The sequence below is a fragment of the Ciona intestinalis genome, chromosome 14 (assembly GCF_000224145.3).
Source record: "Ciona intestinalis chromosome 14, KH, whole genome shotgun sequence".
Lineage (NCBI taxonomy): Eukaryota > Metazoa > Chordata > Ascidiacea > Phlebobranchia > Cionidae > Ciona > Ciona intestinalis.
Window position 1 is genome coordinate 4,045,176 of NC_020179.2, and position 21,314 is coordinate 4,066,489.

Genomic DNA, 21,314 nt, shown 5'->3' on the forward strand with positions numbered 1-21,314 from the left:
TTTTAGCAGAATTCCTTTATTCTTATTTACAACATACATTACTAACTTATCGCCAAATAAATGTGCACGTAGTGCCCACTTGAAGTCGAATTTTTAGTCACTAGGATTTTCTGTAACTGTTGCAGCGCATTTGTAAACTCTTAAATCACCTTTCAATTTTCCACACACCCCCGGAAACTTAAACTATGGTTGATTAACGTCCAATGGCGCTAAATTTCATATTCAGTTTTTTGGGCTTTTAGGACATAGTCAAATGTCAAGATATCTTACAACAACTCAACAAAATACATTGTACAATATTCCATTTATTTGATAAATCGAAGGTTTAATTGTTATGTCTGTTGATCCACACGATGTCATACATCAGTCTTCCATCACTAGTTCATAGATATGGCTTCAGTTTTCCGTATCAACCATTCAGGTTTGGGTAAAGCTTCCATCCCAAGGACTTTGTGGGGTTTCCTAAACACCAGGCATCGTAGATATGTCTGCAACAAATAAACAATATTGTTTTAACAAAATAAAATACAAAATGAAACTATATTTATATATATATATAGGAATGCTCCAAGAGTGAAAGGTGTGGAGTTATAGCAGCAAAACTGAGGGTATATCAAGCACTAATGACAGTTGTTCTTGACGGTGAGCATCAGGTATACTAACCTGAGCAGATCTCGTCAACTCCTCTCGTTGTTGCTCCGTTAATTGATCCACAACATCAACGTCATCTCGCTCACAAGGATCTCGAAGACCTCCACTGCCTGTGTGGGATATTTAGGTTAAAGTGGAAACTAAATATAGTAGGGTTGGGTAAGATGGGTTTGGTGTGGCGGCGTAAAATAGTAAAAATTTCATTCTTCTTTATCATCCGTTTGAAGTAAACGAAAAATATTAACAGAATCATATACACCGTAATTATTTAATAAGTGGAAGGTAAAGGATCCCACAGGACTTAAACAACCGAGGTTGGTGGTATTTACAAAGAAGGACTTATTTATTAACTGACACAAGCCTGGTCATACCTTCCAAAATAATCCCGGCACTGACAACTTCCATCACCCGCTGAAGTGAGCCACCTAGTGACAAGGGTGCAGGGGAAGTATAAAGTGATCGTTCAACCAAAAGCTCTATTGCCTGTAGTATAACAATAGTGTTTACTTGTTTAGTATTTAAATAACCACCATAAAACACTCATTATTGCCACAAGCATTTTACTACTAAACAATAATTTAAGTTTTTGGCAAGGGAAGATTAGATAATAACAAACTATTAACTAAAAATAATCATTAATATTACATGAACAAAACTACTTAAAATACAGGTAAGAAAGGGATAGTAAAACGCATATTTTTATAAAACAAATTTATCTTATTGGTTGTTCACTTATCAACGCAGTGCATAAAATTCAAGACAAGCCTGCCCACTCCACCACCCTAGGTTTGGTGCCTATAATTAATATCTTACCCAGTCAGACAGTACGGCCCAACATTGGTCTCTTCGTTTTAAATCCCTTAATATTCGGATCACGACCACACATGAAGGTATTACGTTTGCACACGCCTGGAAAACAGATGCAGTTAGAACAATATTCATATCTTATGCTTGTGGTATTATTGTCTCTTGCTTTTGCAGGCTTTCTAATATATAACACATATAAACTTTTATACAAAGCACTGCAACAACAATACACAATACAATTAGATTTGTTCATGCTAGAAAAGAAATGTTGCGTTTCTAAAAGTTGTGTTAACACCTAATTTTGCCAAACACTTAATTTTATTGACTTCAGCCTTATAATCGAGTTAAGTGTTAAGTAAATGCGCCCAATGTTTAAATTTGGTAATTGTAGTCCGTTGAAATTCAGCATAAGTAAGACGCATAATGTCTACTTTATCTAGCACTTGTTTTACAAAAAAGCCAATGAATTCCAGGGTAAGTTAAGTTTGCAACATTTCCAAGACAAACATGAACAAATAGGTAATACTATAGCTGGTGGCCAAGAGAATTCAGTCTCAAAATGTTACATAGGTCTCATTAGTACCACCCTAGGTGTTCGGGTGATGGCCAACTCCGGACTTAATTACTTTTCCCATGGCCCTTGGAACTTACGCTGCTTTTTAAAACCAAATTTTAAATGATCGTTTTGAAACCAATTTATCCACTAGCCACCATTCATAGCATTGCCACTAAATATTCGAACCTGGAACCATTTTGCATGGCGCAGTTGAGCGAGTGACTGTAGGCACTTGTCCTTGTTCAAAGTACCAGGAGCGTCTTTGATCACTTCTGCACGTGCACACACAATCGCGCAACGTGTCGACGATATGTGTGTGCCCGGCACGAGGTTACATGGTAAAAATGGACACTGGTTAGTGGATGGACAGGAGAGTTAGAATATATTTAAATATCTCTCTTATCCCCCACTAAATATAATAATGATCCCTACGCAAAAAGGGGTTACATTATCAGTGGAGAATATCAAGAGGCCATCCCCCTTGTAAATAAATATTCAAATATCTCTTATCCCCAATAAATAATACATCTATATACTAGCATTACCAGTGGCAAATATCGAGGTAACAAATACTTAGTTCTGTCTACATTAGGCAACGAGTTTAACAAAGTAACTGTCAAGTGTTAACATTAAAACTACAACATAATTTACCCAACTGTATTATATCATATGCAGACTATGTATGACAGCGAAAAACTGCCACTTTTTAACACATAAGGGTTTTGTTGTTTAGGCTTTTTTACATTTTGAGGTAAAAGAAATGCACAATTAAGTCAACAAGAGTAATTTCGGTTACCTTCAGCTGGTGTACGAACAGCAGGTGAAGTAAGATGAATCGTGATACATAGTTTCACATCAGAAGAACCACCAGCACCAAATATTTGGACTTTTATAGCAGCATCCATCATTGAGGTTTCAACATTAGATTTCTCACCATCAGAATCCTTGAATGGAGGGTGTAAATAATAAGCAAACATAAACATGCTTTAGATATTGTCTAATCAGAATATTTATGGTAGCGCCATGGAATCACGGCATTTATTAGTATTATTATATAATGTACTGTGGCTAGGCATTTGTATCATATTTATAATGAAGATACAAGGTTTAATGCTTGATACTATAGGCTTTATATGTCCTTGAGAAATGCAATCCAGTGGCCACTAGAGGTTTTATCACTCTGAGGAACTGAGGTAATAGGTCAACTCAGACCTGGATCTTAAGTCCCATAGAAAAAAAGAGTGAAATGAATGAATGACTTTAATTTACTTTATTCTCACGTGGCCACAAAACGACAGTCGTTATAACATGTGTGTTCATACACCTCGTGCCAGCTTATGAGTTACCATGTATGATACCTTGTTGTGGATATGCTTAGAAATAATACAACATTGCATAACTTCTTTTAAATAGAAAGGTTTATTTATGATAAATGTGAGGAAGATCCCTTACACTGATACAGCATTGCAAAGCTGTTCAAATTACACATTCTTCCTTTTAATATTTGCATCAAAACTTTATCAATTGGTTCATGGATTAAACCAACCAAGTTAATGTTTCGTGCATCAAGATAAATAATGTTGTACCCATGAACTGATCAAAGTTCCTACTGCAATTAACACAACAATAACAAAATCTCTCTCATGAAACATTACTTTAACCAGAATATCAGTTCTTGGATAATACATTACAGATATGGTAGGAACAACAGCAAAATACAGATAACGCACAACCAACAATACCTTGATATGTTTTGGCAGCATCTGTGCAATCTGTATCAATAACTTAGCAGTTGGAGGTTCAAGACACAGCAAAACAAGATCAACTGCATCATCCGTGTCGATTAGAAGACCCTTCGCTAAATACCCAACTCGCATTACTCCTTGAAGTTTGCGCTTCTTTGGTCTGGAAATAATTAATGATAAAATAAAAACTTTACTATTTTACCTGGGTAAGATAACATGGCATGGCATGAAACAAGACATTTAGACCAAAACCATTACCCTAAGAGCGACAACCAATTAGTAAACACTTGGCCAAAGCAATGTCTGTAAAGTGTCTTGCCCAAGTACATATTTGTCTATCAGAAATAAAAATACTATATAATTACTATGCAAAGAAGTCCTAATTATTAAATTATTTGTGCTCAGATAATAAATGTCACCATGGAATGTATCTCAAGTCTGGGGATTGACAGATAATTGACATCATTGCACATAAATAGACTACTTATCCATTTCACAATATTATAGCAGTTACTACAGGAAAACGTAAGAAGCTCTTTAAGCTTAAGCTCCCACAAACATTCAACTATCAGGACAGATCCTTGAACCCCGTAGCCTTGGGTTACAAAAAATGCAGGTGCTATTACCGTTTTTTGGTTATATGCTAAAGTACCATACAAAGGGTAGGCATGCCCACCACTACCGGTTCTAGTCCTGGGAAACGGATTCTATTCCACAGTAACAACACTCACCCATCCGCTACAGTGTCATCCAATGGTTCAGGTTTCGTGTCCAAGGTTTCCAGTTCCTCTGCTACTTCCTTCAGTGCAAGTTCCACCATCTTAACACAACGCTGTGCAACCTCCAACTTCTGCTCACTTGGATATATTTGTTTATGCTTTGCATTTATATGAGCATCACTGAGTGCTGTGCGATGTACAGGTGCAGTCCATGGGCCATGAACTGGGAAGCCAATGTTGAAATCTGAACCTTGCTGTGGAAAGAAGGAATGTAATATTATTGTTTAGGTTAACTAAATGCCTACACTAACTGGGCACACCCTGATTATCTATAAGCCATAGGCAGGCTCTGCCCATGACTTTGCTTCTAATACAGTTTGCTGTAAAGTGGAATAATACACTACAAGTAATTACTATAAAATCAATCTGGGTTATTTTACTAATGGAGCAGGAGGTGAATGGCTCTAAAAGGTACCATGAACCATAAAAGATTAGGAAACAAGGCTTTAACAGAGGTAGTGAACTGTAAGCCTTTGGCAATTTCAGATTTTTAGCTAAATTATTTGTGCTCAGATAATAAATGTCACCATGGATTGTATCTCAAGTCTGGGGATTGACAGATAATTGACATCATTGCACAATAAACACATGACATTAAGTTGTTGTGATAATAAACAGCAGATGGATGAAAAAAATCAGATTGTAATTTTAATTTATAAACAAGACAACTTTATATATTTTTGTGAAATTAAATTTAAAAAAGCAGATATACTTACATCAAATGAATGAAAGTTCTGCATACCGCCATAAGCAGGCATGTAACCTGGTCCGTCCTGCAATAAAAATCCTACATAAAGTATAAGCCTCATAGTGGGTAACATAGGGGTGCGGGGTTTAAATGTCTTGTAAGTTAGAACTATTCTCTTTATCTTAAGTTGCTCAAGTTTTTTTATTTTTAATATTTTTTTACATTATAGCATGCAGGCTTGGTCTTACTCTCAGCAAGGTCCCAAACATCTAAAAAGAAGATGCTTGGGCTTGCAAATCACCAGGTGGCTTTAGGTAAAAGGATAATGGGTTGGGGTTAGTAGCTGGATCTGTCAGCTTCCGAAACTCGCTATTCTAGTAAGTGGAACTAGAGCCAGAGTTATGTGGTTGTCCAAAAAAATAAATTTAAGAAAATAAAATTTTTATTGTGTGCTCAGATAATAAATGTCACCACGGAAATGTATCTCAAGTCTGGGGATTGACAGATAATTGACATCATTGCACAATAAATAAACTACTTATTCATCACACTATTATTATGTGTGAACTAACTGAGTCAAAACAGGAGGTGCAAATAGAAATATCTTTTGGTGCAAGTTGTTACATGCAGATGCTTCAAACAAACTTAGATCATAATTAATGTTATGAAACATTTCCATGAAGTCCATTTGAAACATCTGCTTGTAATGAAAGTGTAAGACCAAAAACATTCTACCTTTTTTGGCTTTATTCTATACGAGATTGTGGTGGAATAGCGAGTTATAATCAAATGACTCTGGATTTGTCGTTTTTTTCCCGTCTTTTCATTATTTTCCATAAAAGGTTCTTCGTTATAATCTTGCAGAGATAAATAGGTTTGTTACATAACCAATCCAACTTACCATTCCCCTCCCTCGCTGGGTTTTCCTCTTGTTTGGATGTCCAGGATCAGCTGCATCATTCGCTTCCACGAGCTTCAGTTTATAAAGCTGGGAAAGAATTTTCAGCGCGCAGCCTTGAGATGCTGCTTTCTTGTTTGGACCTCTTGCTTTTGCTGCTACAGTTTGATCGTTGGAATTATCTTGCGTTACTTTGATGTCAAGTGAAGCTGTGTATACCTTGGAACATAAATCAAATTTAAAGGGATGGTAACAGTATCAACTGAATGTAAAAGAGTCTTCAAACGTATGTGAATATTTTTAAAGTTAAGTTTATATTAATCAAATCCAACTTATTGGTTGTAATGTTTGGTGCACCAAAAATGCCTGTCTATCTTATCCTGTCACCCTAAGTATTGGTGGCAATACACCACATATACAGTTGACACAACACAACCACCCACCCGACTCCCAGGTGCTCCTTCCTCCTCATACATGACATCACAATGGATATTATTGACTTGACAAAACTGATTTAAACGTTGTCTGGAATTATCGATTGTCCAGTTGCCATTCTCATCAACAGAATCAGGAGAAACCTACATTGTTACGACATAATTAGACTGTGATGTCATAAGAACAATACCTTGCATAGGAAAGCATGTTTTATGATTTTGCAAGGAAATCAAACTATACAAACTTTTGTGCTTAGATAATAAATGTCACCATGGAATGTATCTCAAGTCTGGGGATTGACAGATAATTGACATCATTGCACAATAAATACATAGGTTTTTCAATGACAATTTTTGAGGGTTTTATTAAATCTTTTGAAGGAATTACCTTTTATGGGCTGTAGTGGAAACCCCCAGTTACCCCCTATGTCCCCCACCATATAGATTAACCAGCCCACACTACTAACTAACCTTATCATCTGCTTTACGCTTCAAACCAGCATTCGCATTTCCTTCGGTTAACGTGACTTTTGGTTCAACATCAGTTTTCACAGATGTTGTTGCTGTTGATGTTTTAGATCCAAGCAAGCCACCCCTTGTCACATGTTTAATGGGGTCGCCACATTTTTCTATCAACCTCTCCTTGTATAATTGTCGTATCATGGACAACGCACAAACGGCCGTAGCTTGCTTCTTATTGCTCCCGCGTTCGCTGGCAAGCAGAACTGGAAGAAATCAATTTCTTAATGATTTGCTTATTCGATTCTATATTCTAATGAATGAGATAAGCAGCATGACACACTATGGGGCTTGCTATTCTGATTTTGCTGTAAAGGAGTTTTTTAATTGCATTTTCTTTAATTATTGTCAAATAAGCAGTAACAAAATAAATAAAAAACTGAAACATTCAGTTTAACCAAAAGTAAGATTATAAATAGAAAGGTTTATTTATGATAAATGTGAGGAAGATCCCTTACACTGATACAGCATTGGAAAGCTGTTCAAATTACACATTCTTCCTTTTAATATTTGCATCAAAACTTTATCAATTGGTTCATGGATTAAACCAACCAAGTTAATGTTTCGTGCATTAAAAACAACATAATACTAAATCTTTACAAAGATCTATTAATACGAAATGCTAAACGTTAAAAATTCCTTAGCAGACATGAGTTATCCAAATTTGCCAATTACCCAATAATATATGCCCTGAACATAGCATAAAGAATCGGAAATACACTACATTTTTTATACCAGATGATCCGTTGAAAGATTATACACATTATGCTTGGTAGCAGAATAATGGGAAAAACCTTCTCACCTTTTTGCACAGAGCTGACATTAAGTTTCAATTCACACACGAATATCCTTGCATGTTCTGGCCCATGTGTTTCATGTTTAAAGTCAGGACTTGTGTGCTCCCTTTGACAAAACTGGTTCAAACGCTGCCTGCAGTTAGCTAGTGTCCATCCACCGTGGTCTTCAACCTTTATCATGAAACATTTTAAGTTTAAGTAATTCAACAAGTTTTCTAACACCTAGTATTTTTGGTACTTTTTTGGTAATCTTTAAACATTTGACAATTTAGGTAACTTTCAAACACTTTCTGATATTTAATACAAAATGATAACGAATAGGAAAGTCTGTTGTTTGCCAATGTGTTCAAGCAATTCTGGTTAAAGTGTTGCTATAATACGCATGCTTACAATGCTAGCATTAATAAGCTTCGAACCCTGTACCCTTTAATGTGAGCAGTCATACCACTGTTACACCATAATACAGTTTGACTACCTATTACCTAGTCTTACCTCTGGCTTAATTTCAGCAGGATATGAACCAGCTTCTGGAGTTGTTGAAACACCCTGGGATTTAGGTACGGGTTGTGCCTTCAAGTTAATGACAAGAATTAGCACTTAAGCTTTAACTATTTGTTCACATTACTGATTTCATCTACTAAAGGTAATAACAGCATGGACAACTATGCAAAGTAGGCCTTAGCATTAAATTACTTGTGCTCAGATAATTAATGTCACCACGGAATGTATCTCAAGTCTGGGGATTGACAGATAATTGACATCATTGCACGATAAATAAACCATGATCCATCGCACAATATTATAGAGTTAAAAACTACAAAAAAAACAACATAAGTAGCTCTTTAAGCTTAAGGTGCCACAAAGCATAAACACTAAACAGGTCAGCATTTCGTGCTTTTTTTATCAAAGGTTCACTTCCTAATATTAGGAAACATCTACAAGTTGATATCGTTTGATGAAGTTAATAATAAAAATAAATAAATAAGTATTTACAGGTCTTGGTGGTAGTTCCGATGCCTTCATATAACCAGTCTTCACCAAGTTTTCACAGAAGTTCCACGCAGCTTTACCCTGGGCATCCTTTTTGTTTGGTGCCTGTGCTTCTGCCACATAATCCAGACCTGTTATATGCAGCTGGAACAAAACATTGTTTACTTTAGCTGCAGTTACAATCCTTTTTAAAAAGTAACTAACCCAAAATTAAGGGTTAGATTTCATGAGGAATTTAATAAGTGTTAGTTTGGCGTAATAAACTCTGATTTATTGCATTTTCAACATAACTTGAATAAAAATATTTTGGTAGTTTTTTTATAGAACTATTTATATTGGGGTTAAAAGTCTAGAGAATGTTGGCCAGTTTTGAGTGAAATAGTAAACTTAATTTTTTTGTAATTATAACATTAAAAGTACTTTGAAAGTTTTAAAAAGCCTATAGAGTTTCAACAGGTTATAATTATAAAATATCAAGTTTGTCAAAGTACCCACCTTGCATGTGAACATAGTTCTTGGCAGTTGAACCTGTCCTTGCGGCAACACCTCATATTCCGGCTTTAGCTTACGCTGGCCACACCAAGCATAAAGGTAAGCTTTAATTTCAGATGCTTTGATGGCTTTGGGACCTGAGCTTTGAGCTTGGTGCTGTGGGTAAAATAAACCATTATATTTATGTTAAATTTTTGCTTGATATACATTTATAAACGTTACTACAATTGTAGCAGAGCTGCCGCAGTTATCTTTGTACAAAGGTAACTGATAGATAAGACATCCCTGCATTCAATGTATGCATCGTATGTCGCTGCTGTGCCATAACAAGTGGTACACCAGCCGGCTTAATTAATGCAAAATACATGACTTATTATTTACACTTGCTTTCAATTATTTATGTTGTTGCTTACTCCCTAATGTCTCTTTACGTCTTAAATAAAACATGATACTTAAAAACAGCGGAAATTTACCTTTTAAACCTGATTACAACAGACCAAATACTGGGTGTTACATTTACAATCAACAGAAAATCTATCAAAAAGTATAACCTAACCACAACCAGAACCCAACCACAACTTTACAATCAGTTTTATATATTCAAGAACATGGAGAAACCCCAGGCTGTATGTCTGAGTTCTTCCCCAATATCACTAAGGATTTAACTTACCGATTGTCCAAATCCCCGTCTGGTGGATTTACCTCGACCCCTGCCAGTTCCAGCGAACGACCCCCTTGTCCCTCGCCCCCTTCTACTGCTGCTGTAATATTGGTTGGCAGCGGATAGCAAAGCTTTCTCATAGGACTGGTTTGTGGTGGAATCTGCAGACAAAAAATTACAGTCAAACACAATTGGGAGATTTAGTTCTTTTCTTGCCACATAACAGTATAGGTGAGTGGTCATGCTCGATGCCACTTGAGTTTTATTTCAAGGTTGCTTTCACAATAAGAACATTTATATCAGCAAATACCTGTAGACTTTTCAAAGCTGTATCCATAGTTTTCCATTTTCAAATTGTTGCTACCTAAAACACAGCAGATGATCAAGAATTTGTCCTAAATAACATTTTTAGCAATAAAATACTTGGAAAATTGAGCTCAGATAATAAATGTCACCACGGAATGTATCTCAAGTCTGGGGATTGACAGATAATTGACATCATTGCACAATAACAAGCAATTTTATATCAAGGATTCATGTAAAATCTCATTACAATGGCATATTAACATCTTGCAAGATTAAAGTTATAGATTTTGAGGCAAGTTCACCTGTATTAGATGCACCACCATATGTGGTTGGGAATCCTGAACCTGAGCTTTGTTGCGTTCCATAAGTAGAAGCGTAATTCCCTGAGGATTGTGATGTTCCGTACCCTGTGTTTGTTAGGTTCGATCTAGCCGTGTTTGAACCAAAGTTGTTCCCAGATTGAGTAGAGACACCAAACGAGCTGGTGCTGTTATTATACCTATAGATTGAAATGGAGTATTAGTAGATATAGGAAATATGCTGAAGTCATAAAAAGTTGTTTTCAGCAAAGTGATGAGTATTAGTATTTAGACTAAACTCATCACTCTGATAATAACATGGGGGAAAGATTACTATGCAAAGTAGACCTTCATATTAAATTATTTGTGCTCAGATAATAAATGTCACCATGGAATGTATCTCAAGTCTGGGGATTGACAGATAATTGACATCATTGCACAATAATGTACTTATATATAACACAATATTATTATTAGTCAAATAGACAATACAGTAGTAAAATTAAATAAAAAATGTATGAAAGCTCAAGCTAAAACATGATTTTAATAAGTTTGAAAACCTTTATTTAATAAAATGTTATTAAAGCCACCTACAAAGCATAAATGGCCTCAATTTTCAGCCAAGTGCCGAGTGTCAAAAAATGAGATACTTGATCACTTGCTTTTGGGCATGACTGGATTAGAGTTTAAATTATCTTTCCAAATGTTGAAGCCGGAAAGCCAAGGACATTGAGTCTTGACTAAAAGTTCAAATCAAATAATCTGTAACCAAAGCTATAGAAAACAATCCCTACTTACTGTGAGGAATTGTAGCCACTGTTTGAGCCGTAACTGCTGCTGTTTTGTCCGTATGTATATTGGGAACTGTTACCTATGGACAACATGTGTTAATTCCTATTAACCTATAAACTACTTTATCTTAGTGCAGACAGCTTCAGTTTAAGTCCAAATTAAGAAATATTAAAGATAATATATGCACCAGCCACACACAGTTGTTTTGGAGTATTTAATGCAAAGCTTGACACATACTAAAAGCTGGAACAAATACTTTGTATTAAAAAAAAACACTGTAACCCATAATAAAGGAAAAAGATAATACCTTGTGTTTGAGAACTAGCACTCTGGTTTGGGTATGAAGTAGTGTTGCCATAATTTGAATAGTATGATTGCTGAGATAAAAATAACTTTTAAAATTTAATCCTAACAAAGTAACAGCTTTTTTGAAATTTCTGTTCTCTAGTTAAGTAATGGCTTAGTATACCAGAACTTTCCGAAACTTTATGAAATAAAATAAACTTTAATATGTTGTGGGTCAAATTAACAGGAAATATTAAAAAACCTTGTTAAAACTGAGATTTTAATCGCTTTTTCGGGTTAAAATATTAAATCTTTAGACTGGCCACAAACATTTAAAATATTACATTTTATAAACATATTAAGAAATAACAAAAAAAGATCATAAAATAGAGATTAAAGGAGTAAATTTAGACACAACAAAATAGGCACAGGGTTCAATATATATAAGAACTGTAAACATAACGCTATACAAGCAACGCAGTATACTGCATAATGTAACTGTAAACAGTGAACACTTACAGCACTTCCTGCTGTATTTGAGTTGTTTGATGTGGTTGAACTAGACTGCTGTTGTTGTTGTTGTTGCGGTTGGTTGGGTGTTTGGCCAAATCTGTTATAGATTTCAACATTCTTAAGGTGACGTTACATTGCCCAGATTAAGTTTAATACGAAAGATTTTAAACATAATTTGTTGCATATTTATTGAAAAATACATTTTTTTTGGCACTACTGAAGAATCCTCTGGTACATTACAGATTATGCTGGTGGCAAGTGTTATAGTTTTATATCACAGTGGGAGGAATTCTTCACTTGCACTGAATTTTTTAGATTAAGCTAATTTGCATTAAGGGCAGAACTCAACATATCAGCATTTTTAATCTGGTAGATAACGCTATACGTTACTTACGGGTATTGCGTTCCAGCGTGTACGAAGTAGCCGCTCATATTTTAGCTTTAATATTCACATCCACAGAAGCTACACTGTGATAATACCTAAGCAATAATATTAATTGTATATGCCACTGGGTAATATTTATATCTTACGTCATTTGCAAATACAATATATCACGCGTCTCGATATACAAAATACTGATATGAGAAGGAACTTAAAAAAATAAATACAAAATAAACTTATATACACTACATAACGCACTCTTCATACAACTGGTGATACATGCACAAAATAATTAATTAAAAGCCACAAAATCAATATTTTTAGAACAGACACACTCACCACGATGCTGCTTCCTCGACTCAGGAGATGAAATGATGTCACGTGATCAAACCACGTGGTCTACGCTTGTCACGTGACGCGTTTTAAGCGGGAGGGGACGATTTAATTTGTATTAATCAGAAGAAATAATTAACGGTTGTATTCTATATTAGAGATACTGCATGGTGTGCAAAATAAATAAATTATGAAGCAGCAAGTTATTGCAGATTATTTGTCCATTGTTTTTCGCACTGCGTTGTTGCGCATTGAGTCAACGTATATAGCAGGGCGAACACAGTAACTTTATGCATGCGCGAACGTAAGCTTTTAAAAAAAGTGAGGTACCGGTCTGGCATATACTTACACAGTATAAGTTAACAGTGTATAGGTATTTTCATTTTTTACGAAATCCTTTATACGTGTTTAAAAGACATAGCGCAGTCGGTTAACGGCAGTTTTTAAACATATCCATCATCTGTGTAAACAAACACATAATCACTTGATGTTTTATTGTGTATCAAGTCTACATCATTCCATGGGACCCGTCTTCTTATGCTTTCCTTGTAACTCACAAATCTTTTTCTCTTTCTGTTTATTTTCTTCCTTTAACTTTTTAATGTGATCTGCCAGATAACTAAAATGGAAAGTATGGATTGTTAAGTAGAACTATATCCAACAGGCAACAACTCTACCCATTTAAACACGGACGGTACGTGGTTAACAGCCCTTGTATTTTAATTAGAGAATATCAAATTAGAGAATCGATTATTCAACTGCTATCTAACATGCCGCGTGTGTCCTATAGGGCACAGGACAATTGTTCCCAGCAGTGATAAATAACGGGTTGTTTAAATTACTTAACAAAAAGAAGCCTCCAAAACAATTACCAGGGCAACGTTGGATACGTGGTTACTCGTAAGCGCGAGGTGTATGACGCAGACCACATGTGCAAAAACAACTGTCGTTGCTCCGACATGCGAGGATGGAGAAGTGTCATTCATTTACCTGCATTTTTGTGAATGTTCCTTCTGCATAGACTTGAGCGCAGACAAAGCTGACTTTTTATCTCCAATAACTCTTGATTGTTCTGCAGCGTCAGATGATGAGGAAGAATGTTTAACTAATCTTCCTGCCTCAAGTTTTGTCGCTTCTTTCATTACCTGTAAGTGGGTAGGGATAAAATAAACAGCGAGGATACAAGTTGTATAAAAACGACGCCGTGGTAAAGTGGTTATATTGCGCGCCTGCCTGAATCGTTTTGCTAACCTATATATTTTTTACGGTACAGGTTCGAAGCCAGAAGCTGCTATACTTTGTGGCCGTATGTGTCCCTGGGTAAGACATCCAGCGGGAATTGCTCTAACTCAAGGATCACTGATAAGTTATTTTATGGTTTGTAATAGTACACTGATATGTTATTAACCACCAGCGAGTATCTAACGCGGCAAATAAATAAAGTCACTTTACGGCCGACTAGAGATATCTTCTTTGCGGCAACATAAAAATGTTACCAATACAACTACACACCGACCTGCGGCGATCCGTCCAATACTGTTGTGTCGAAGGTAAAGTTCGTGAGGGTTGGGTTTGTTTTAAAGGGATAAGCTGCTGTTGAATGTGATCGAGGGTTTGATTGGGGTCTGTAACAGATTTACAACGACATAAAGTGTTTTCATATTTTCGAAAACGATATAGCAAAAACCAGATTTTTTATTAAATGTTCTTTGTTTACCTCCAAATGGGACGAAAAATAGATTAAAAAAGGTGTCCCATCTTACCCCACCCTACTATATATAAATCAACAACACCATGTAACAAACATTACCTTGGTGTTTGCGAGGGTGACGATACCGACCCACCAAATATACTTGTCTTCCTTTCATTAAGTGCTTTCACCATATCTTCTAATATCTCCAACTCCATCCGGGTTTCTACAAATGTTGTTGTATTAGTTTAGAAAAGTCATTTCACCTAACGTGTCCTGTGATACTTGTATCAATCATTATGTAGCAGTGGTTGGTATACACGAAAAGGAGTATTTGTTGTTTAACATTTTTATCATTACATGCGTGGTAACTTGTAAGTGGGCATGGGGTGAATGAAACAGAACACCCGCGTGTTATAACTACTGTCGTTGCCACGCCATTCGAGGATAAATAAATTACATTCATTCATTGCATCAGCAGCCTCACGTGATACTACGTCATTACCTGTTACGTCATGTTCGCACATTTCAATTTTATTCTGTTGTTCAAGATTCCGATGACGGAGATCCGAATTTAGTTGCTGAAGGTTTCCACGTTCGACTGCACCAGCCTTGATGACGTCATCACGAGATTGGATCTCACCCAGCAGTTGGGAGATGTAATGATTTAACTTTGTTATCTGGATTATACGCGTTGAGAGGTTAAGAGACACTGTTGCATTTATCAATACAAATACCGCGGCTAGGCCGTAAATATATACACATGGTCGAACAGTAATCGTTTCCATGTATAGTAGGTTAGGGTAAGATAGTTCTTTATAGTAGATTGGGTATAAAATGATTCTTGTTTACAATGTTCTTTATGTCTCATTTGGTGCAGAAATACTGGTTCTCTAACGCGTGTCATTAATAATGAATCGCCACAAGTTCATTTTACCTTATGACAACACATATTATGTTATGACGTCACACACCTGTCGTTCTAGTTCGACGCACTTCGCTCGACATTTCGCTTCCGTATCGCGTTCGTCGTTCATTTCGTCCATCATCTTCTTCTGTTCGAGTAACTGTGACCTCATATTGGTTAATTCGAACGAAAGTTCTTCGGTTTCGCGCTCTCTCCGCGTCACCATCTCACGAAGGTATTGTTCCATTTTCGAACGTCGTCTGTGACGTCATTAAAGTAAAATTACGTCACAATTTTAGAAAAATAGAGCTGGGTTTGTAAAACCAGAGCTTTCAAAGCTATAAGTTAATTCAGATAACAAAGTTATTCAGTTTATTGCAATCTGGGTTTAAAATGACTCGCAACTACCGGAACACCAGTTTGAAACTTTAAATATACCGAGATTCTAAGACATCGTTCTGGCGGTTTAATCTTGACTGAAATCTAGAAGTTTAGCTGAAACTTTATCTTTGGTATAGAAATGAACGTAAGTTCAGTAGAAAGAAACGTTTTGTTTGTAACTGATTTCATGAGGGCATGTCATTGCAGACGAAACATTGGGGGAATTAACTTAACGTCAATTTTATTATCGGAACAGTTTCAAACAAATGCCGAGTAGCAAGAGCAAAACAATCACCTGATTTCCTCTTCTGCTCGTTCCCTGTACTCTCTCCAATCCGTCAACAACGAATCAATCCTTCTAGAAGCTTCGCTACGAACAACTTTTGCTCGATCCGAAAGCATCGAACTATTTCTTGAAACGTCTGTTGTATCACGGTCATGGTAGCGACTGGAATTAACATAATTTAAATATTAAATATTGGTGAATTTTTAATACAAAATGTAAATTATTTTAAAGACTTAATTAACGGTTATAGTTCGTGTGATTTAAGGTATTTTCTTTTGTTTTTAGATATTTTTTCTGGCGTCTTTAGAGAAAAACAGACACGCTACAATATAGTAATAATAATTAATATTTTAAAACTCTCACACGCTTGAAGACGCTCTCGGTGCTCCGTATGTTGAATCCATCTTCGGTTTGGTCATTAAGCACTCTGTTCCTTCACAAGAGTAATAACTTTCAAGACGGAGTTTTTTCAATTTGTCTCTTAGAACTTTATTTTTTTCTTTTGCTTGTGAGAACATATTATAATTTTGCAACAAAAATATTACTAAAATTGACCCTGGTAGATTTTTACTGAGTCATAAGTACTGTTGTTACGTCATAATTTTAATTCACGTTTGTTGCATGGGTTTTTGCATATAAGAATATTTATTTTACCTGAAATTTTTGATAAACAAACTTTAGTTATGTAGTTATTATGGGTTGCCCTGTTAGCGTCGAAGGTAATGTAATAAAAATAAAGTGTATAAAAATAAGCGTTATTAATTTAAATATCTCAGAGGTACGATTAAATCACTTTTTAGTAGACTACATAAAATTAAAATATTTTTTAATTATATATTTAATATCGTGTTAAAACGACTGTCGTTTTACAGCTTATTTTACTCTCAAAGGTTTTAAAATTCTGTAAATATTCTTTGTTTGCGACCAAATGTACGGGACTAGAATAAAATCATGTAATTTCTTACCACAATGTACTAAATAACTAAAAAAATCCAAAAAAACACTAATTAAACGCCTATTTAGTCAGTTTGCTTAATAAGTATTGTGCAATTAGGCGGTTTTAACTAGTACAAATTTTCCATAGCGTGCTGTAGAGACTTTTGTACCACGCACGGCGATTACGCTGTACGAGCAAAACATGGCCGCAAGGTGGCGCAAGCTGAAGTGGATTACGTTCGAAGAGTGAGTCGCGTCAGCGTTAATCAAACGGCTTCTACAGTAAGTTGTGTTACTTCTGCTACCAGGCATATTGTCATATAGACTTATGTTGGCTTCTTTGGTAAACTTAAAGTACTTACGGAGCCTTTTATACAATTAATAAAGCAACCATTTAGAAAATCGTTTTAAACGATCCAATTAAAAGATACGAAAAGTTAATTACTCATAAAAAATATGGACCTATAGTCAGTGCACAACTGTCGGTAAAAATGAAGATAAAATGACAAAAAAATCTCCACAGTTCGCACTTCGTGTTAAATTTCTGATCGATTTTATTCTTGACGTTTTATCTTAAATTATCAACACGCAGGTCAACGACGGGCAAGCGTCAATAGTTCGAATTCGGGCGGGGAACAGGAAAGTTATATAATAAGGTATTTTATCGCTGCGCTTACACCCGGTTCTGCTATCAAATATAAGGATATAAAACAACAAACCACCCCCAGTTGTCTGCTTATCCACACACTACAATAGCTTCAGCAACTCTGTGTGCATGAGAGTAGCAACTAGCATCCACGAATAAGTTACTCAATAAATGTCATGTTCGCTTATCAACACACTGTAATAGCGTAACTATAAGCATTGCGATAAATTTTCTACGTACAAGGGTTAAAGGGTACATATACAACGCACCAGGTTTATAATTGCGCCATACCAACGAGACTAACTTAACTTTCTATTACAAGAGAACCATTTGGTAACCAACTAACACTGCCTGGAATCGCTGGGGGAAGAGACCACAGAAGAGTTAGCATCGCAAGTAACGACTTTTATGAGACAATTATCTACGATACGGACAAGGTAGATCTTACTATTATGGTCGGGTGGGAAAGATGGGACATTTTTAATTCTATTTTTCTGTCACATTTAGTAGTAAACAAAGAACATTTATTGAAATATAAAACCGTATCCTCACGACTCCCGTAGACCGTTGTTAATTGTTTAAAACACGATCAGGATATTTGATTATTTGTACGCTAAAGGTGCCCCTTCTTTCCCCACAGTACTATATGTTATACCATTGTACCTGTACTGTCGTGCCTATATCAAACACACACCTCATGCTCACTGTCGAGTAATAACAAGGGTGTCTTTTTTTACACCAGACACACATAGTGCATTCATACACCTCATGCTCCCTGTCGAGTTATAATATGGATGTCTTCTTATACACCAGACACACATAGTGTATTCATACACCTCATGCTCCCTGTCGAGTTATAATGAGGATTTCTTCTTATACACTAGACGCAACTTTCTCCTTTAATCGAACATCGTTTCGATCCATGTGTGTCATATAATAGGCATTTTCAGTTTTCTTTATTTCCTTTCAGCCACCCGACACGGTGAAACAAATGGATAGTGAACCAGGGAAATCCCCTGATAAAGGAATCCTAAAAACTTCTCATTGAAATCTTATAACTTGACAAAGCTATGCAAGAATGTATCGAGTGTCTTTGTACACAACACCATTATAATAAGAATAAACGTCACTTGCTAATATGACCTAATATGCATTATGATTGCAAGAAATTACAGTCAATGATATTAGGCGTTATATAAGATTATTAATGCAAATGAATTTTTGGTTGAATTATTTACATAAAAAGGTAATATCACTGACTGCAATATATGAAGACAGCTAAAATGTTGCACATATTTATAAACGATTGCTGCCAGGCATATTACACTTGTTTTTTAAAACGGTTCGTCTGGCATTTATTTGGGTACCAACATTTTGACGTCGTGTACAGGTATTTTAGAGTGTCATACACACTTATAAAGATTACCTATATAGAACGTTGAAATGTCTGTACACAAATAAATAGCACAAAAGCGTTGATGGAAAACAAATGTTGAAATAGTTTCAATAGGTTGTGGTTCATGCAGAAAGTAATGTGCACATGTGCAAGCTGACCTGTGGCATGTAGGTTCATGCTTCCATTAAATAAAGTTAAAATACAGTGAGCAACGCAAACACCCCATATAGGAGAGCGCATGGATAAGCGACAAGTAATTGCTGGGACTCCATGTCGAATCCGCATACAAATAGTTTGGAAGCAGATAGACTGCACCATGTTACCGTAAGCAAGGTGAGTATGATGCCAACTACTCCTCTGGAAATAGAAGATAATTGTATAGATAATAATACACAGGCTGCTACTGTCTGCACCCAATGAGGCAGTTTATATACACTCAAGACTCAATGGTAAAGATTCTTCTATTTAGAAAGGAGGTCTTCCATGACACACATGGGACCTTGGTCAAAACTTACTCAAGGCTAACGTAATACGTAAAACTATGTGTATAATAATACAAATAACAAAATTCCAAACATAAATGGCAAAAAAACTCAGATAGACATTTAACCAACTTACTTTAATGAGATAACAAGAGAACAACCAGATAAGAATACCATAGGTAGAATGCAATACCCGATGACAGAGGCCACAGATCCAACGGTGACTCCATTCATTGACATGATACTAAGCAAGGCATATATTGCTACAACTCCTAGCCCGCCGATGCCATAGATGTATCCAAATGATACTTTACCACCCTGTAATATAAAGTAACCAATATACTGTATGTGTCACTTTACTAACTTTTAAATCAGTTTTAGTATGACATTGGCCAATGTAACTTTATGTTGTCTGTTTTGACTCTTTTGAGTTAAGCTAAATATTTATATAATAGGGTGGGGTAAGATAGGACATGTTTTCATTCTATTTTCTCAACCCATTTGGTAGTAAACATAAAATAATTATAAAAAATAACCGTACCCTGAAACGTTTTGAAATGTTAAAAATACCATCCGGAAACATGGGATTTAGGTGCCAACAGGCCCAACAGTGTCCCATTTTAGCACACAGAAGTAAACCTTAAAATTTATTTAACTTACCAATAATAAAGTTGCTCCTAAAGCCAAGCAGAAACATAGGGGGCCGGCTAAGTCCGTCTCCTTAATAATCCCCGCATCAGTGATGGTGAAAGGGTTCAACACTGCAAGTGTCTTCTGATAAATATGATCAAAGTTGATGCCCAGCTCTTCCAGGAGAGGAGGCTCGTCCTCAAAACCTCCGGAGTAAGAATCCGGAGGCATGGACCCCATGACAGGCTCCTGGGGCTGCATGATATCACCGGAATATGCGTTGTTGTACGTAGGGTTCATCATCATTGGTTGTTGGGGTTGTTGGGGGTATCCACCACTGTAACCCCCTTGGTTGTACCCACCTTGGTTATCGTAGTAACCACCATATCTATATGAATTGAGTATGTAAGGTATTGTACATTGAATTCCTTACGCATATTTTAACAACCTGAACAAGTCATGGTACTTGGGCAAACTTTCTGCAGTAGCAAATAACACTTTGCAATTGCCCAATGCCCAGTTGAATTTCATAGTGTACTGAACAATATGTATCACACTATCACAGTGTAGTTCCATTATATGTTAGATATGTGACATATTTGTCTACTAATCCCTATAACCACTAACCCCCTAACTATCAACACCTAACCCCCTAATCTAGGGGTTAGGGGTTAGCAAATAAGGGGGGGGGGGAAGACTCTTCACTAGCACCATTAAAATATTTAGCGTTTTTAAGTACCCTTACTAAAGAAAGTATTTAATTTATTTTTTTATGGCTGGAAGTAAAACTCACCCTTGCTGTTGTTGACCATAATTCGGGTCCTGATTCGCGTTGTTGTAATTAGACTGATAAAAACCGTCGTTCCCTTGAAATGTGGCCATTATAAACACGAAGATACTGCTATAACTTTCTACTGTGAATAAGATGCGGCTAGCCTAAAAACCATGGGAAAAAACAAAGTTGAAATTAGGTTATATTTGCCGAGAACAACAAACATTTATGTTGTAACCAAAAATCAACACGAAGTCCAAA

The 21,314-nt window shown here is 36.0% G+C and overlaps 4 protein-coding genes, 1 long non-coding RNA gene and 1 other non-coding gene across 8 annotated transcripts; 2 read left to right on the forward strand and 4 right to left on the reverse strand.

Annotated features, from left to right (window-relative positions):
* Window positions 1-285: 285 nt before the first annotated feature.
* On the reverse strand, window positions 286-13,138 carry LOC100181347. Of its 3 annotated transcripts, XM_002131625.4 has the most exons (25): window positions 12,934-13,136; window positions 12,607-12,692; window positions 12,219-12,309; window positions 11,722-11,791; window positions 11,421-11,493; window positions 10,626-10,822; window positions 10,328-10,381; window positions 10,027-10,178; window positions 9,360-9,512; window positions 8,868-9,008; window positions 8,367-8,444; window positions 7,880-8,045; window positions 7,030-7,283; window positions 6,568-6,702; window positions 6,128-6,343; window positions 5,962-6,045; window positions 5,255-5,311; window positions 4,491-4,732; window positions 3,757-3,919; window positions 2,811-2,958; window positions 2,201-2,286; window positions 1,465-1,560; window positions 1,023-1,134; window positions 664-761; window positions 286-488 (listed from the first exon to the last, which is right to left on the reverse strand). In XM_002131625.4, the coding sequence occupies exons 2-25, from the start codon at window positions 12,642-12,644 to the stop codon at window positions 378-380; spliced, it is 3,015 nt and encodes a 1,004-aa protein (XP_002131661.1). In that variant the 5' UTR covers window positions 12,645-12,692; window positions 12,934-13,136; the 3' UTR covers window positions 286-377. The 3 variants fall into 3 exon arrangements, 2 of the variants coding, with proteins under 2 accessions (XP_002131661.1, XP_018670354.1); XR_001975044.2 differs by lacking the exon at window positions 2,201-2,286 and having other exon boundaries at window positions 12,934-13,138; XM_018814809.2 differs by lacking the exon at window positions 5,962-6,045 and having other exon boundaries at window positions 292-488; window positions 12,934-13,135.
* Window positions 5,858-5,922, reverse strand: mir4122 (microRNA 4122). Its single transcript, NR_034518.1, has one exon. It is a non-coding gene; the product is annotated as a microRNA 4122 (primary transcript).
* A 268-nt stretch (window positions 13,139-13,406) lies between the features above and the next one.
* On the reverse strand, window positions 13,407-17,269 carry LOC100175179. Its single transcript, XM_002131600.4, has 8 exons — window positions 16,555-17,269; window positions 16,201-16,353; window positions 15,592-15,784; window positions 15,123-15,297; window positions 14,738-14,843; window positions 14,444-14,552; window positions 13,918-14,072; window positions 13,407-13,546 (listed from the first exon to the last, which is right to left on the reverse strand). The coding sequence occupies exons 1-8, from the start codon at window positions 16,707-16,709 to the stop codon at window positions 13,441-13,443; spliced, it is 1,152 nt and encodes a 383-aa protein (XP_002131636.1). The 5' UTR covers window positions 16,710-17,269; the 3' UTR covers window positions 13,407-13,440.
* On the forward strand, window positions 13,984-15,256 carry LOC113474860. The gene is made up of 3 exons (XR_003396568.1): window positions 13,984-14,074; window positions 14,201-14,304; window positions 15,169-15,256. It is a non-coding gene; the product is annotated as an uncharacterized LOC113474860 (long non-coding RNA).
* LOC100183711 lies at window positions 16,833-18,914 on the forward strand. Its single transcript, XM_002131596.5, has 5 exons — window positions 16,833-16,910; window positions 17,276-17,413; window positions 17,720-17,783; window positions 18,096-18,210; window positions 18,744-18,914. The coding sequence occupies exons 1-5, from the start codon at window positions 16,886-16,888 to the stop codon at window positions 18,819-18,821; spliced, it is 420 nt and encodes a 139-aa protein (XP_002131632.1). The 5' UTR covers window positions 16,833-16,885; the 3' UTR covers window positions 18,822-18,914.
* LOC100186067 (protein YIPF5-like) lies at window positions 18,708-21,283 on the reverse strand. Its single transcript, XM_009862566.3, has 4 exons — window positions 21,075-21,283; window positions 20,312-20,669; window positions 19,788-19,969; window positions 18,708-19,526 (listed from the first exon to the last, which is right to left on the reverse strand). The coding sequence occupies exons 1-4, from the start codon at window positions 21,161-21,163 to the stop codon at window positions 19,364-19,366; spliced, it is 792 nt and encodes a 263-aa protein (XP_009860868.1). The 5' UTR covers window positions 21,164-21,283; the 3' UTR covers window positions 18,708-19,363.
* Window positions 21,284-21,314: the final 31 nt, after the last annotated feature.

Coding starts and splice junctions, on each gene's coding strand:
- LOC100181347 (XM_002131625.4), bottom strand. CDS start 12,644: ATGAGCGGCTACTTCGTACACGCTGGAACGCAATACCC. Junction 10,823..11,420: donor AGTGGCTACAATTCCTCACA/GTAAGTAGGGAT, acceptor TTCAATCTATAG/GTATAATAACAGCACCAGCT. Junction 9,513..10,026: donor GACGGGGATTTGGACAATCG/GTAAGTTAAATC, acceptor TTTTACCCACAG/CACCAAGCTCAAAGCTCAGG.
- LOC100186067 (XM_009862566.3), bottom strand. CDS start 21,163: ATGGCCACATTTCAAGGGAACGACGGTTTTTATCAGTCTAATTACAAC. Junction 20,670..21,074: donor TATGGTCAACAACAGCAAGG/GTGAGTTTTACT, acceptor CAATTCATATAG/ATATGGTGGTTACTACGATA. Junction 19,527..19,787: donor TCTCTTGTTATCTCATTAAA/GTAAGTTGGTTA, acceptor TTCTATTTCCAG/AGGAGTAGTTGGCATCATAC.
- LOC100183711 (XM_002131596.5), top strand. CDS start 16,886: ATGGGTTGCCCTGTTAGCGTCGAAG. Junction 17,414..17,719: donor TCAAACGGCTTCTACAGTAA/GTTGTGTTACTT, acceptor ATCAACACGCAG/GTCAACGACGGGCAAGCGTC. Junction 18,211..18,743: donor TTATCTACGATACGGACAAG/GTAGATCTTACT, acceptor ATTTCCTTTCAG/CCACCCGACACGGTGAAACA.
- LOC100175179 (XM_002131600.4), bottom strand. CDS start 16,709: ATGTTCTCACAAGCAAAAGAAAAAAATAAAGTTCTAAGAGACAAATTG. Junction 14,844..15,122: donor GTGCGAACATGACGTAACAG/GTAATGACGTAG, acceptor CAACATTTGTAG/AAACCCGGATGGAGTTGGAG. Junction 13,547..13,917: donor GAACATTCACAAAAATGCAG/GTAAATGAATGA, acceptor TTTCCATTTTAG/TTATCTGGCAGATCACATTA.